The 15,663-nt window shown below is 54.2% G+C and overlaps 1 protein-coding gene across 1 annotated transcript in view; it reads right to left on the minus strand.

Moving 5' to 3' along the window:
- ITGA10 (integrin subunit alpha 10) overlaps positions 1 to 15,663 on the minus strand; it is a 51,298-nt gene that overhangs the window by 19,131 nt on the left and 16,504 nt on the right. Inside the window, exons 3-9 of the mRNA XM_065420410.1 lie at positions 11,641 to 11,750; positions 11,116 to 11,204; positions 8,789 to 8,903; positions 7,708 to 7,835; positions 4,033 to 4,181; positions 1,798 to 1,948; positions 532 to 697 (exon numbers count right to left, since the gene is read on the minus strand). Of these exons, the coding sequence (XP_065276482.1) occupies positions 532 to 697; positions 1,798 to 1,948; positions 4,033 to 4,181; positions 7,708 to 7,835; positions 8,789 to 8,903; positions 11,116 to 11,204; positions 11,641 to 11,750 (908 nt within the window). The remainder of the gene's footprint in view (positions 1 to 531; positions 698 to 1,797; positions 1,949 to 4,032; positions 4,182 to 7,707; positions 7,836 to 8,788; positions 8,904 to 11,115; positions 11,205 to 11,640; positions 11,751 to 15,663) is intronic.

Consider the following 15,663-nt stretch of genomic DNA (forward strand, 5'->3'; position numbering starts at 1 on the left):
ACAGGAAGATGGCCAGGGACATTCCGCTATGAACTCTCACATTTGTCCTGGATCCTCTAACAGGATGCAGGGCCAGGAATGGCCGCTTAGCTCTGTAGAATGCTAAGGGGGAACTGGAGCAAGAGGGTCCATGTTTCAGGGAGGACCTAGCTTGGTGTGGGAGAAGGAGGTCAGGAAAGGCTCAGGTGTGACACTGGCCTCTCAGCGCATAGTATAAAAGTTCTGTTTTCTCCTGTGCTGCTGGCAGCATCTCTGATTGCTAACGAAACAGAACCCACGAGCATAGGCGTGGAAACTAGGGATGCAGGGGGTGCTGCAGCACCCCCACATTTTGTGCGGGATCCCGGCTGCCGGCCCCGCTCCCGGGGGCTCCACTGCCGGCCCTGCTCCCAGCTGCTGGCCCCGAGCCTGAGGTCCCAGCTGCTGGCCCCACACCTGGGGGGCTCTGCTGCTGGGCCCAGTCCTGGCTGCCAGCCCCAGGTCCCGGCCCCTGGGACTCCGCTGCTGCCCCGATCAGCCAAACGCAGTTACCTTCGAGGCTGAAGATCCTGTCCCCTAAGGCGTCCACAATGTCGTTCAGGGCCGCCTCGTCGCTCACGTTGAAGAAGTATTTCTCATCGGGGTCGCTGGCAATGTACTTGATTTCGCTGATGAAGGAGTGGGGATCCTGCTGTCGGCGCATGTAGTGACCTAGGACCTGAGAAGCCAGGGCTGTTGAGGACTGTGTCACCTTCAGCTGGTTACTCACTGTCTAACATGGCACACTCTAAAGGGGTCGGGCAAGAGCCCCTCAACGTGAGCTGGTTGGAAAATGTGTTTTTCCCCCTCTCCCAGTGGAAAATTTCAATTTGGAAATTGCCACCACAGTGCCTCATGGGAACTGTAGTTCAGCTGCCTCTTGCTCCCATTCTCCTCTATAGGCAGGGTCACTGGTTGGACTACATCTCCCAAGATGCACCAGTCTACCCTCTTCGAGGCAGCAGTTGCACCATGGGAGTGTTTGGCCATGGTGCAACATGGGAAATGTAGTTTGGCTGCCTCCTGCTCCTCTATAGGTAGGTTTGGAAGGATTAGCTTTTTAGTGGGTAAATGTTAAATGTTGACTTCCCCGAAAACACACAAACCAAGAAAAAAATATTTCCATTGAGAATAATTGAAATTTACAGATGGGCAAAGTAAGAAAAATGTTGCTTGAGAACTTATTAGAGTAGATTTAGGGCTATTTACTTTGTATAGTTTGAGATGTGATGTTGACAATTTGTGTTTTAATCTTTATAAAGCCATCACTTTTTCAATCTCCAGGTCATTAAATAATTATTGCCTGACCCCCGTGTTGTCTGACCCCTCCCAATGTCCCACAACTGTGAACATTTAAATGGCTAAAAATTGAAAAAGTGCTTCAAAACAAACATTGTTATTATCCGTTGAAAGTATAAAAACTAAAAATTGAGTTTGGCCAAGCCCATTTATTGGCTGGCAGTCTCTGGGTGGACTACATCTCCCATGATGCACCACAGTCTTTCTCTTGGAGGCAGAAGTTGCATCATGGGAGTCCCTGGTCATGGTGCAACATGGGAAATGTAGTTCAGGTCCCTCATGTCCCTGATCTCCTCCACAGGCCAGGCTCCCATAGTGATAAGAGTTGACACAGGAAAAGAAGGGAGGTTTCCCCGGATAAAATTCCCCATCACCATCAACCAGTCCAGAGCATGAGAATCAGACAAGCCGGGCTGGCGCAGTCACACAGCACTAGCCCATGCCCCAGCCACATCGAGTCCCTGGGCGCTGCCCACTCACCGCGATAGCATAGCGCGTGATGTTGCGTTTCTCACATTCAGCCAGGGCCTCTGGCAGCTCATCCCCGTCGTGGGACTCGCCGTCGGTCACCACGATCATGAGTTTGGTGGCTCCTTCCCGGCCCCCACTCTCCGGGCTGAAGGCCTCCGAGCTGCCACAACAGAGGGAGAAGACACAGAATGAGGTTCTAGCCCTGGCTGAGGCAGGGTCACACGCTGTGAGAGGCCCAATTCCTAACCCTGCCCTATAAGGTGCAGAAGAGGTTCAGCCTCCAGGGCCCATTCAGGCTGCCAGTGAGTGGACCAATTGTGGTGGTGGACCCCACCGTGCTAGGGGCTGTACAAACCCCCACCGAGTGCCCTGCCCTGACAAGCTTACAATCCAAAAAGAACAGACAAAAGGCGAGAGGGGAAACTGAGGCACAGGGACAGGAAGAAACTCACCCAGGGTCCCCCAGCTGGTCAGTGGCAGAGCTGGGCATAAAGCCTAAGTCTCCGGAGCCCCAGTCCGATGCCTTCTGTGCCATGCTTGAACTGGGCTGAGACCCAGATTTCATTTCCACTTAGCAGCATGCAGCTCTTCTTCCACAAACCCACCTTCAGGCCAGCTCTGACTGCAGATGGGGCTCTGTCGGTCCGGAGGTGTGATTCCCCCGACTGACCCAGTTGTGCTGGCAAGTACCCTCGTGGCAGACACAGCTTACGCCAGCAAAACTGCACTTTGGCCACTGCAGTTTGCTCCGTTCAGGGAAGGGGAGAGGATGTGGAATAATAACCAGGCCGGTGGAGAGAAATTTGGGGCCCCGGGACGTCATGTTCGCTGGAGCCCCACCCCCGTTATTTCTGGAGAGATCAGTAGTTAATTTACTCAGACATTACTGATGTTTTGGGCTCCCCCCGCTCTCGGGGAGCTGGTACAATTGCCGCCTGTTTGCCCTGATAACAACCGTACTAGCAAAAGTACAGCTTTACCGATACAAGCCATGTCTACACTAGGCGAGCGTTGCTGGTATAAGATACTGATCTAGCTACCCAGGGCAAAGTGCTCCTGGCACTCACGGGGCTTCAGTCACGTCTCGTCCTAGAGGACGGGGTAAGAGCACATTTTCATAGGCTGATCCCTGGGAATCTGTACCAAAGGTTCTTCTACACCCCCCTGTCCCATAATCCCCGATCCCCTCCCAATCTTTAACAGATTCATCCTCCCCAGCCTCCTGGGAGGCAGAGCAGGCTATTATCTCCACCTTACAGCTGGGGAAACTGAGGCACAGAGCTGCTAAGTAACTTGACCAAGGTCATGCAGGGAACCAAGCAGGGGCTTGAACCTGGGTCTCCCCCATCCCAGAGGAGTAGTACTCATCCTCTCAGTAGCCACCATCTCCTCTCCAGTTGGGAACAGCGCTCCCATGACCAGCCTCCCACCAGCTTTCCCCAGGGCCAGTCTCAGCTCCCGAGAGGCCTGGCACTGCAGCCCTGCTACAAACTGTGCTGCCTCTTGCTCTCGCCTCGGGCACTTCGCCCTGGCGCCATTAGCGCGAGCCAAAGGACCAGCTGTCCCTTTAACGAAATCTCTGCCCACACAGACTCCTCCGAGTCTGAGTTCTACACCCACTTCCTTTCCTGGGCTCCACAGAGTCAGTTACGGGCAGCCTGGTGAGTTTGTTGATCCTGATCAGCAAGGAGCAAAGAAGACCTCAGAGGATGCACAGGGTTAGCTTTTGGGCTGGAAGAGAGTTCTGTGAGCCGTGCCGTCCAAAGGCCACGCACTTGAGATGCCTGAGGTTCAGTGTGTTGGCATCTGCTAGAGGAGTCTTAAAAACTAAATTCCTGTCTTAACAAACCTAAGGCACTTAAGAGATGAGCGAGGACTTGCCCTTCCTGGGCTGCATTTCTCCTTCCCCACACTGTTGTGCTGGGTTGTTAACAGTTGTTCTCCACCCCTGAGCTGGCTGCATTTCGGTGGCATCAGCCACACACAGTTTGTGCCGGGTGTTGGGATCCCAGAGCTGTATAAGCACCAAGATACTTTGCCATCATCTCCCTGCAAGAGGCCCCCTTTTCTCTGGGTCTGCCTGGGGAGGAAATACCATGAGAACAGGGTATCTAGGAACTTTCTGCTCCTGGAAATTCACCCCAGAATGGATATGGCACTTAAGCAGCTAAGAAGTGCGGAGACCACAGTTAAAAATCCACACACCCAGCTCCCATGAGAAATCCCTCCCACCACTCCCCGTACCAGGCCTTGTGGATAGCGAACGCTGTGCGAGTCTCCCGGCCCTCCTGCCGGCTGATGTTCTTCGCCGCCTCCACCACTTCTTCTGCTGTCTGGTAATCCTGGAGGGTCCATTCGTGGACAGCTTTCTCCCCGTACTGCAGCACCCCCACCTATAACAGAGGTGGCACGTTCAGTGGTGCTACAGGCAGCTCGGTGCGAAGTTATCCCTTCTCCATGTGAAGGCTGGGGTAGGAAGGGAGGGCAGTGGATTGGGATTCGAGAGACAAGGGCTCAGTCCATGGCCTTCAGCAAGTCAGTTGACCTTCCACTTGCTGGTGTATTGAGGACTGTGTTGGAATTGCAAGCTAAGAGCGGCCGGGGGCGGGGGGGGGGGGGTGTTTCCTACTTGCACCCTAGAGGGCTCTGTAGCAAAGTGTGGGAGCAGAGTCAGTCAGCACAGCAGGCAGCCAGTTTGAAAAGATCCCACTTACACCAAGGTGGGGTCAGTCATGTGTCACTGCCTTAGGGAGCAGCCTGTTTTGTCTGTCTCTGGTTTGGGGTTATTGTTTTCAATTCTAAGCAATAAAGTCATGTTACATTGCAACCTTCCAGCAGGAATATTTATGTTTTTATCTGTGTGTGTGTGTGTGTGTGAGAGAGAGAGAGAGAGAGAGAGGCTGTGGGGGTGAGAGGCAGCAGGAAGTCAGGAGAAGCAGTTGTGAGCGTGATTTGGAGGGAAAGATGAGAAAAAGCTTGTTGGGCACAGAGCTCACTGGAGGGGCAGACGTGGCATTGTCTGAGCAAGGAAACTGCCAGCTGTTTGTTTCTGCCATGCTTGGGAACGGAAGACAGGACTCTGTGGACATATTTTTGTGAAGAAACAAGGATAGCTCTGACTCGTAGCACTGAATTTTTATCCTGACAGAACCCGCCCTGCACGGCCCAGAACACTGGCTAACTGCACAGGCCAAAGGGGCAAACATCTCATCAGTCTGATTAGTTCAGGTGCGAGGTTGCAGACCGGTCTGGGCGTGTATCCCAGATGGGACGCTGCATTGTTTGCCTCTCTCATGAGCATCGAATCCTCCAGCCAGAGGAAATCCTCTCTCCTTTGGTTAACGTACTAGAGCAGCGTAGAGCAAAGGGGGCAGAGGGGACGCGCAGTCAGACTCCAAGTGCTCGCTAGGGGCGGATTGGAAGTTCTGTATGCAGGGAGCTAACACGGGGCAGGCGTCTGTCCAACACCCCAACGGGAGGGGGGGAAATCCGTGGCATCGCGGTCCCTTCCGTAGGTGGATGGGAGCTGAGCTAGCAATAACAAAGCTGGCTTTTGCTTGGGTGACTCTAGGACACCCGGCCTTGAATGAGGTTTTGCGTTTCAGCCCTGGCCTGTGCCGACTCAGCAGAGCGGGCCTTCTCCACCCCCCCACCCCTCAAACACACACAACAAAGCTCAGAGGTCAGGCTCTCTTTCCGCCTCTTTTCTTTACATTTCCTGTTTCCCATGGAGTGGGATTTCTTGGCGCCCCCCACCCCTCCCGAGTGGACACAAACCCTGGGAAGTGGAAAAAAAACGGACGCCAACCAGAGTGTCAGTGCAAGGCATTGTGGGACCAGGCCAGCCGGTGCCAGCCGCAGGGCATGATGGGACTGGGCTAACGCCTGGGCCACAGCGAGGAAAGGCATTCTGGGAGTACAGGAGAGGGTATGAGCAAGGCATTCTGGAAATGTGCCGATTGCAGGGTCAGAGCAAGACTGGACATTTGGGGAGCAATGTGGGGCCAAAGGCAAGCAAGGCATCCTGAAGAAAGGGGCTGGGTGCAAGGAATTCTGGGAGCAGGTTGGGACCAGAGCAAAGCAGGGCATTCTGGGGGCAGCAGGGCAGGGTCAGAGGCCTGTTAGCATGGTCTGTCTGGGCTCTGCAAAGGGGGAGGAGGGATAGACGTCCCAGGGACTGCAGAGTATCACAGCCACCGGCCCCGCTGCTGGGAGGAGTTGAGCCCCAGCGCCCGTGGGAGCAGCGTGGGTGTGCCACTCCTCTCAGGATCAGGCCCTGGGGGGGGGGGGGGGAAGTTGAGGCAGTTAGCCACCACTGCGGCCCTGAGTCAGCCAGCCTGCCCCCTGTGAGTCAGCCCCGTGCCACGGCAAGCCAGCCAGACTCACCGTTTCCTTATTTACTCATCCGGAGGATGTGGGGAAGGGGGCGGGTGGCTGGCGTTTGAGGGGGAAGCCTGTTTCCTTTGATCTCCTTGGGGGGGCCGGAGGGAGGGGGCTTCAGGCTCGCCAAGATGCGGACTCCCTGCTTCACTTCAGCCTCAACCCACTCCTGACCTCCTTACTCCCCTCCCTCCCACCTTCCCTGCCCTGTCCCCCCACCTCCCTTCCTGACGCCCCCTCTCCTTCCCTCAGCTAGCTAATCCCCACCCCAAGCTTTATGGGGGTGGTGGATCAGCCCTCCCTCTGCTCGCTCCACCTTTCCCCTCGTCTGTCTTGTCTGTTTCAATTGTAAACTTTCAGTGGCAGGGATGGTCTCTGAACAGCGCCTGGCCCAAAGGGGCCACGTTCTCACACTACAGTAATGCAAATGAGCGGAAGTGAGGCCTCCTCTACCCTGGGACGTTACCAGCTGCATCGGTGCCCCCCCCAGAATAGACACCATTTGCACAATTTATCCCGGTTTGCACCAGTGGGCAGTTTATCCCAGTCTGCACCCACATAAATTAGACGAATGATTCTCAGCCAGGGGTCCGCGTACCCCACGGGGTCCGCAGAGGTCTTCCGGGGGTACATCAACTCCTCTAGATATTTGCCTAGTTTTACAACAGGCTACATAAAAAGCGCCAGCGAAGTCGGTACAAACTAAAATTTCATACAGACAATGACTTGTTTATGCTGCTCTGTATACACTGAAATGTAAGGACAATATTTATATTCCGATTGAGTTATTTTATAATGATATGGTAAAAATGAGAACGTCAGCAATTTTGCAGTACTAGTGCGCTGTTACGCTTGTGTATTTTTATGTCTGCTTTGGTAAGCAAGTTGTTTTTAAGTGAGGTGAAACTTGGGGGTACTCAAGACAAATCAGACTCCTGAAAGGGGGACAGTAGCCCGGAAAGGTTGAGAGCCACTGAATTAAACCATCTAGGTTATGTCTAGGCTTGGAAGGTTTGGATTTTTACTGGTGAATGTCGAGGAACGTCGATTTCCCCGCACGACGAAAACCTATTCACAACTGAAATGTTCAGATAGGCAAAAGACAGAAAATGCTTAACGTTCGAGATTAACTTGCTTGTATTTTGACACGTGACATCGACAATTTGTGTTTTAAGGGTTACAGAGCTTTAACTTGTTGGATCTCAACATCTGTCCTGAAATAATTATTGTCTGACACCCTCCCGGGGCAACCCCTCCAGAATTTCCCACCACCGTGAAAATTTAAATAGTTAAAAATCTAAAAAAATGTTTAAAAATAAACATCTATTAGCCACAGAAATGATAAAAAAAATAAAAACCGAATTCTGCCAAGGCTAGTTACATCTGTCAGGGGCTTGCCCTCCTGCAGCTATGTCGGCTGTCCAGATCCTGGTGTAGGCAAGATTTACAAGATCCCAGTATCAATCCAGAGTCATGCCGCTGAGTTCCACACGGCTGCTCCGGATTGAGTCCCGAACTGAATCTGGAGGATACACTCACCTGGATCTGGTTCGGGTCGATGAAAAATTTGCTGAGGATGTTGCTGAGGAAGTTCTGCACCTCGTACCAGGGGTAGATGCTGTTGGAGCCATCCAGGACAATCACTATGTCCATGTAGGTAGAACACCCTGAAACACACACGGCAGGTGGGTCATCAGACGGGAGCTGACATGGGGGATTGGGGATCATGGCCACTGTGGCTTTGCTATACAGACCTGGGGCTAGCGGGTTGGAATTAGGGAGGATCTTGATTGGGTGGCTGATTTTTACAGAGGCAGTGCGGTGTAGTGGTTAGAGCAGCTGGGAGGGTGCTGGGGTTCGGAGGATGGGGAGTAGAGGGAGCCAGGACTCCAGGGTTCTATCCCCAGCTCTGGCACAGGCAGAATATTCGTGCCTCTGAGAGGACAGAGATCTACCAGGTATAAGAGTCAAGGCAGATTTTGGCCCCTGGGATCCAATCTCTACCCCCGGTGCTTAAATGAAGGGCCCCCAGTTGCACAGCAGGACACTCAAATGAACATGTTTTGGCCCTGCCGGGTGGGTGGCAGTGTGTAAGAAAAGCCCTCGAACTCCATGTTGTACTGAAAAGAGCTAACAGCTTTCCTGAATGCCTCTCCCGGCTGCAGGTCACCACGGAGCTAGCTGCTGCACAAGTCTGGTCCTAGCACCTGGCTGCAGTGCATTCTGGGAACAGCCAGAGGCTGGCGCATTCTGGTGCCAGAGGCAGGGCATTGTGGGAACGGCCTGGTGCCGGTTAGCTGCTCCAAAATCCCGGACAGGACCATGGAGGAGACCTTTCCGGGGCATTGCATTAAGGCTGGACACAGCTGAACGGGTGACCTCTCCTTTCTGGCATTGCCCCAGGACTTGCAGACCCAAGAGGCCAGCAAGCCGCCCCCTCCCTGCCCCCAAAGCTGCTCCGATACGAACGCCAAAAGTCCACACAAAAGGGGCAGGGGGGGGAAGCCAATTGGCTGCATTGCTGGCATGCTTGTAACGCAAAACCGTCTCAGGCCCAGGCAGCTTTTGTGGCCCGGCCCGGCTCCATGTCCACGCACACAGCAGCCGGCTCGCCACCTACTCTGAGCTGTGGGGGCGATGGTTTCGGTCGGCTGGAAGCTGCCATCCACCCTGGTGCAGATGCCCGTGCTGAACATGGAGGTGCCGCACTCCTGGGACCAGAGAGGGGCGCAGGCCTGCCGAGGAGAGGAAGATGCAGGTTAAGCCTGTCCCTGAGGGATGGCGCGTCCCCATCATTCTGTCCACGGAGCTTAACGCTCCCCCTCACCCCTTTACTAAAACAGGAAGCATTTGCCATGCCAGAGCAGAGCAGTGGTTCATCTGGACCCACCTCCACTGGCACAGCCCAGGGGTCTGTCTAGCCCATTACTCCATCCGCAGGCACCCTGGAATAGGCCAGTACCCCAACTAGGTCACTACTCCCCCTGCACGTGTGCTGGAATAGGCCAACATCCCATCTCCTGGAGCATGGGCAGGGATTAGATGGATCATGAGTGTCTATCCCACCTCGGACGCGTCTCCCACCCTGCTGTGCTGGGATAGCCCAGTGGGACCAGCCAGCCCGCTGTCCTTTCCCTGACGTGACGTGGGTGACGTTAAGTCCTGGCCCTAGAGACCAGCGTCCTCGGGGTCTCAACTCCTATGTCTCCACCCGGGCAGGGCACGATTGCTGCCAGGTGCAGAGGGGAATTCCTCTCCCTGCCCTGATCAGCCCTCAGTGTTGAAGCTGTCAGTCGAGGGGGGGGTTTTCTGAGAGACGGACGCTTGTCTGTTGGGAGCTGGCCTGAGACCCACCAAGCTCATGTCACGCAGGAGCCAGCAGGCGGGGAACACACAATGCCCGGCGCTATACTATATCGCGCCACCCGAGGTGGGGTGGACGTGGAATTATTTACGTCGAATTAGGCGCCTAACCCCCCATTGATTTCAAAGGGAGTTGGGCACCTAAATACCTTTAAGAATCTGGCCTTTAGGGTATGTCTCCACTGCAATCAAAGAGCCGCCGGGGGGGGAAGGAGGGGGTCTCAGAGCCGGGGCTCCAGAGCCGGACAGCGACACTGCTATTCTTACCCCCGCCGGCCTGAGCCCCGCGAGCATACGGCCATTGACCCGGGCTCTGAGACTCGCTGCTGTGGGTGTTCGATTGTGCCTTGGCCTCTCTGTGTGTGACGCGGGGATAACCCGTGTCCCCACCCCACAGGGGTGTCATGGGGCTAAATCCGCTAACCGCTGGGAAGTGCTCAGCCGCTCCGGTCTCAGGCGCCAGCTAAGTACCTTCGAGTAGACGGCTACTCCAGGGAGTGTGCTGTGTCCGGAGCAGGGAGGCTGTCCAGAGCAGGGAGGCTGTGGGGGAAACTGATCCCCAGTGGCAAAGGCAGCAGGGCTGGGGGAGAACCCAGCACGGCCGCCCCGCTGCCCACGGTGGCCTGACTGGCTCTGAGCAGACGCTGACTCAGTGAGCAAACAAGAGCGAGACCACAGAGATGCAGGGCGGCAGCTGGCAGGGAGCAAAAAGCCACACAGGGCTATATTCATTCCTCCTCCCTCCCAGATGAATGACAGAGCCAGGCCTGGTCGCCTTCCTAATGCTGCAGGACTGGCAAGGGGGACGAGGCCACGGCTGGGTGCTCCGAGCGCCGCCAGACCCTGCAGTACCGAGGCAGGCCGAGAGCAGCTCGGGTATTACCTGGCTCTAGTCTAACTCCACTCGAATGTCGCTCCTCTCCTGTCCCACCCCCTCCCCAGCCCTGCCCTCCTCCATCCACCCCGTCTCTCCCCACCATCCCGAAGGATCTACTTTTCACCCCTCAGCAGGACTCTGCCAAAAAGCCCAAGGGATTTAGGAGCACACGCCCCACTGGGCTCTCAGCAGGGTTTGTGCTTCTCCCTCCCTCAGATCACTTTGGCAAGTCCTCTCCGCCACGCTGGGGAAATTTACAAAACAATAACGTCTCCCAGTGTTAAAATGCAACTTGCTCCACTTTGAAAATACTCCTTTTATCCAAGCCTAGCCCTAGCTCAAGAGGCAGTGTGGCCCAGTGGGTAGGGCCCTGGACCAGCAGTCAAGAATTCTGGGTTCTATTTCCACCTCTGACTTGCTATGTGACCGTGGGCAAGTCACCGGGCCTCAGTTTCCCCTCCCACTCTTTGTCTTACACTGACTTAGATTGTAAGTTCTTTGGGGAAGGGACTGTCTCATTATGGGTATGTACAGCTCCTAGTACAACGGGGCCCTGATCTCAATGGGAGTCCTGAGATGCCACCGCACTAGGAAGTTTGTGGGTCTAAGTTTGCGACCGTGAGGCTCACACACGGGATGGTGAAGGCAGCTCACAGAAATGCAGCACGTGGGACTTTTTTCTGCCCGTTGGTAAGAAATCTGCTCACCACGAAGCCATCCTCTTTGTTGTCCAGGAGCGTCATTCCAAAGTGCATATTTCTGATTTGCGTGGAGACGTTCCGCAGGGCCATGTCACCTAAATAAAGTGCCGAGAGGCGGAAGGAAAAGCAAACGGCGTTTTAGTGCCCATCTCCGAGGCTCAGACTGAGGTTTCAGAGGAGCTGAAGGGAACTGGGGATTTCAATCGGAGTTTGGCATCTAATTCCCGTTAGATCCTTTGTAAACCCTGCCCTTTACATTTATTTTCGAAAGGCTGAGAGGTTTCAAAACCACCCGGGTTGGGGAGTGGGCAGATTTAGACACCCAGTTTTCAGGAATGAAAATGCCAGTACAATTATGAAGGGTACATTCTCATTAGGGTTTGCTGATGCTTGGCGGATTGGGCGCTAGGGATCCTGGGTTTGGATGCCAGCACTCCAGTCCCCATCGAGTTCCAAATCCCTTAGGGCAGGTTTGAAAATGTCAACCCAAACGGATCCGTTTTTCAAGGCGGCGCCTTCACATGGCGTTACCTAGGTTGACCTTGGCACACGTGGAGTTGTTTCTTGCACCCATAATGCACTTGTACACGTCCCCTTTCCGGTTGTTGGCTGTCCCATCCCAGGGCGCCCCGACCAACATCCTGTAGAGAAAACACCAACAACGCAGTCAAGGGGGCAGAGATGGGACCTTCCTCCTCAGAACATCAAGAAATAAATCATCAGCAGAGTGGGCAGCCTGAAGTTCTGATGCGACAGGGAGAGGTTTGCAGGGAAGTTTTATAGTTAGTTTTAAAAAGTGTTATATATAAACCCTTCACGGTGCATGGCATAAACCTGAGGTGAGTAAGAAACTGCCCCTAAGGGTCTGTTATTCCATAAGTATCCACTAGGGGGGATTCTTGTACCTTCCTCGAAAGCTGCTATGATTGGCTACCCTCAGAGACAGGAGACCGCAGACTACCTGGATCCAATAGGTAGTGCCTATGTTCCTAATTAACAATACTTGGCGCTTTGACAGCATAAGCCAGTCTAAAATCGCAAAGCATTTCACAACAGGGCAGAGCATCATTAGCCCCACTGTACAGATGGGAAAACTGAGGCTCACGGAAGCCTCAAGCAGAGGCTCAAGCAAGTCACTGGCAGAACTTGGAATAGAGATCACGCTGCAACTGTCAGAGTCCTACTCTAGATGCTAGACAAACTCCCTCACAGAGCTGGGCATAGCAGAGCGACAGAATAGGGCCGCACCCCTTTAAATAGTTCTGAAGACCTCGAGTTCTGTGTTTTAGACACACAACCCCAGAAACCAGCCTGCATAGCAGCATGTGCGCAGCGAGGCCGGGCGTGTTTGCGTGTCCTTAACAAATCCGGTTCTTTGGGGCCGACCGTGCCTGGTTTAATTGGGCTTTTCCCAGTCCTGCAGCCTCCTGGAATCCTCATCACACCAGCCCCCTGCTTGCCTCTGGTCTGGTAACCTAATGAAAATACCTTCGAGGAGACGAGTTCTGGCTCTCTGCTTTAGCTAAAACGCTGCCTAAGTTTATGGCTCCGTGAGTTCCTCTTGGTTCACACGCCTCCGGGGGAAAACACACGCGGAGGAAATTCTCTGCACAGATGGATCGGGAAGGGAAGGACATACCAGCAGGCCAAAACCTCAGCTGGTTCAGTGGTTAGGGTGATGTCTTAGGACTCGGGGGATGTGAGGTCAAGTCAATGCCTTGTTCTTCCAAAAACTTGGGCAAGTCACCAGTGCTCCACTGATGCCCAGGAACTACAGAGATCTGGCCCTATTCCCACCCGGAAAACAACCCCTCGGCGTTTTAACTGCCTGCAAGTGCTTTTAAAACACCTCAGGTTAAAAAGATCAAGTCAAACGAAGAAGGGAGAAAATAGACGCCATGAAACCGCTCTGAGGAGGCTCTCTGTACTCCCAGCCCCGAGGAGCGCTGGTGAGAGAATGAACCTGAGGAGGAGTGAATGGAGAAAGCAGCTCTCAGGCTGAGGATGGGTGAGGGGGAAAAAGGCACTTGAATGTAGACGTGGGATGGTTCGGCCAAACTCTGCAACTTAAATCAACCGTCCTCGCGCTGTCTGTGGTTGTTGAGCACGGCTGACACAGCTGCAGAGGAACAACGGATTCAGTTCCCAGATCCTCAAAGATGTTCAGCACCTAACTCCTCAGGTGCCAGGTGGTTATCCACGTGCTTAACTTTAGTCCCGTGACATGTCCTGTTACTCCAAGCCTCCGTTTCCCAACTGTAAAACAGCGACAAGAGCACTGCCCTCCCGCACAGCGTAAATGGATTCACAATAGTGAGGCCCTCTGATGCTGGGCCTCATATAGGTACGTCAGACAGATCAATCTATTCTTGGGGTATCTCCCTTCCAGGCTAGCGGCGTTTGACTTCCCAGCACTCATCACAGTTTGTTTCATTTTTAAAAAAGCCAGTGCCTACTTAGACAGCCGATATGCTGCCAGCCCTTCGGGATCTTGGCATTGGCCCGATATTGTTTTATTAGAGCTGATTGAAAATTTTCCATCAAAACTTTTTTTTGGGGGGGGGAGGGAGGAAGGGGAAGCTGGGATGGAAAACTGGGGTTTTGATGAAACCAAAATGTTTACTGGATGTGTCAGCTTTCCTTGAAAGGTTTTGATATTTTTTTTTTCCGTCAGAAAACTGAAAAACGTGGGTGGAAAAGCCAGACTTTGAGTTGGGGGCCAACATTTTTGATTTGTTCCCCCCTGTAACGAGGAGTTCACTTGCTCTCGCAACAAATGAGCCAGAGACCTCTTCTGAGTGCAGTCACCACTGCTTTTCATTTTCAGTCTCAGTTCCCACCACCTTCTATTTACGGTCTGCTCCAAACCAGCCACCCGGGGGACCGCTAGCGTCTCCGGCCAGCAGGGGTGCACTGGCTGGGGCTCCTCCCTTCCCTTTCTCTTCCCCCCTCACTGCCTTCCTGCCAGCCTTATATAGCCCCCTGCTAACGCGGCCTGCAGGTGCTTCTCTCCTAGCAATTAGGCGTGGCATACTCAGGCAGCCCCAATTAATGCTTCTTAATTGGAGCTGGGCTAACAGGGGCCTGGCTCAGGACCTCCTGGCCAGCACCCTGTTACACCCCCCTCCACAAAAAGTCAACATTTTCCACTGGACGTGTTGATAAAACGACAGGACAGATTTTTGGTTTTTGTCAAAACTTTCCATGGAGCGCCCCTCTCCCCCATTTCCCAACCAGCTCTACGTTTTCCAGCCCGGTCGCCGCACTTTCAAGGGGCTGAAAGTTTGGGGGAACAGTCCTAAATGCGGGTGGATGCACTGCCTTTTCCATCCTTGGTGGAAGTTCTACCGTAGAAGATGTCATGGCCGCTCAGAACAGGAGCACCCATCTTAGGCCCCAGATTTAGCCCAGGAGGGAAATCAGTTAAGGTCTGGAGGTTGTTTTGTCCGTCAGCTGGACCTGCCTTAGCCGAAGAACATGGAGCTGGAGACACACATTTTCTTGGGGGTGGGCAGGGATGCCGCCGGGAAAGACCTGCCCAGCATCCGCAGAGGAGTGGCAATAGATGCTTTTCATGGGGACAGCCTCCCTTTAGCTTATTGACCCAGACTATCTTGCCAATTTTGGGAGGGACTGTACCTCAGGAGTCAAATGACCCCATATTTGGGTCACTAACCCTCGCCAGTGATCCCATGAGGCCCAGCAAACTTAAGAACATAAGAGCGGCCATCAGGGCCGGCTCTAGGATTTTTGCCGCCCAAGGCAAAAACAATTTTGGCCGCCCCCCCCCCCCCCGTTTTTTAATTACTCCCACCCCCGGCCCCGCCTCAACTCCGCCCCTTCCCCAAATCCCCAGCCCTGCCTCCTCCCCCCAGGCTCTCAAGCCTGGGAGGGAGAGCAGCGGCGCACGAAACAACTGTTTCGCACGCCACGGCCGCTCGGGATCTCCCCCTCCCTCCCAGGTTTGAGAGCCTGGGAGGGAGGGGAGACTCCGAGTGGCCGCGGCGCGGGCGCCGCTTCTCCCCCTCCCTCCCAGGCTCTCAAGCCTGGGAGGGAGGGCGAGTAGCGGCGCGCGAGCGGCAGCGGAGGTGAGCTAGGGCGGCCGGGGCACACTTTTAGGGGCGGCATTCTGGCGCCGGCCATGCCGCCCCTAAAAATGTGCCGCCCCAAGCACCAGCTTGTTTTGCTGGTGCCTAGAGCCGGCCCTGGCGGCCATATTGGGTCAGACCAAAGGTACATCTAGCCCAGTATCATGTCTTCTGACATAGGCCAATGTCAGGTACTTCAGAGGGAATGAACAGAACAGGGGATCATCAAGTGATCCATCCCCTGTCGCCCACTCCCAGCTTCTGGCAAACAGAGGCTAGGGACACCATCCCTGCCCATCCTGGCTAATAGCCATTGATGGACCTATCCTCCATGAACTTATCAAGCTCTTTTTTGAACCCTGTTATAGTCTTGGCCTTCACTACATCCTCTGGCAAGGAGTTCCACAGGTGGACTGTGTGTTGTGTGAAGAAATACTTCCTTCTTTGTTTTAAGGCAATCCGAGTG

Source organism: Emys orbicularis, chromosome 20, assembly GCF_028017835.1.
Source record: "Emys orbicularis isolate rEmyOrb1 chromosome 20, rEmyOrb1.hap1, whole genome shotgun sequence".
Lineage (NCBI taxonomy): Eukaryota > Metazoa > Chordata > Testudines > Emydidae > Emys > Emys orbicularis.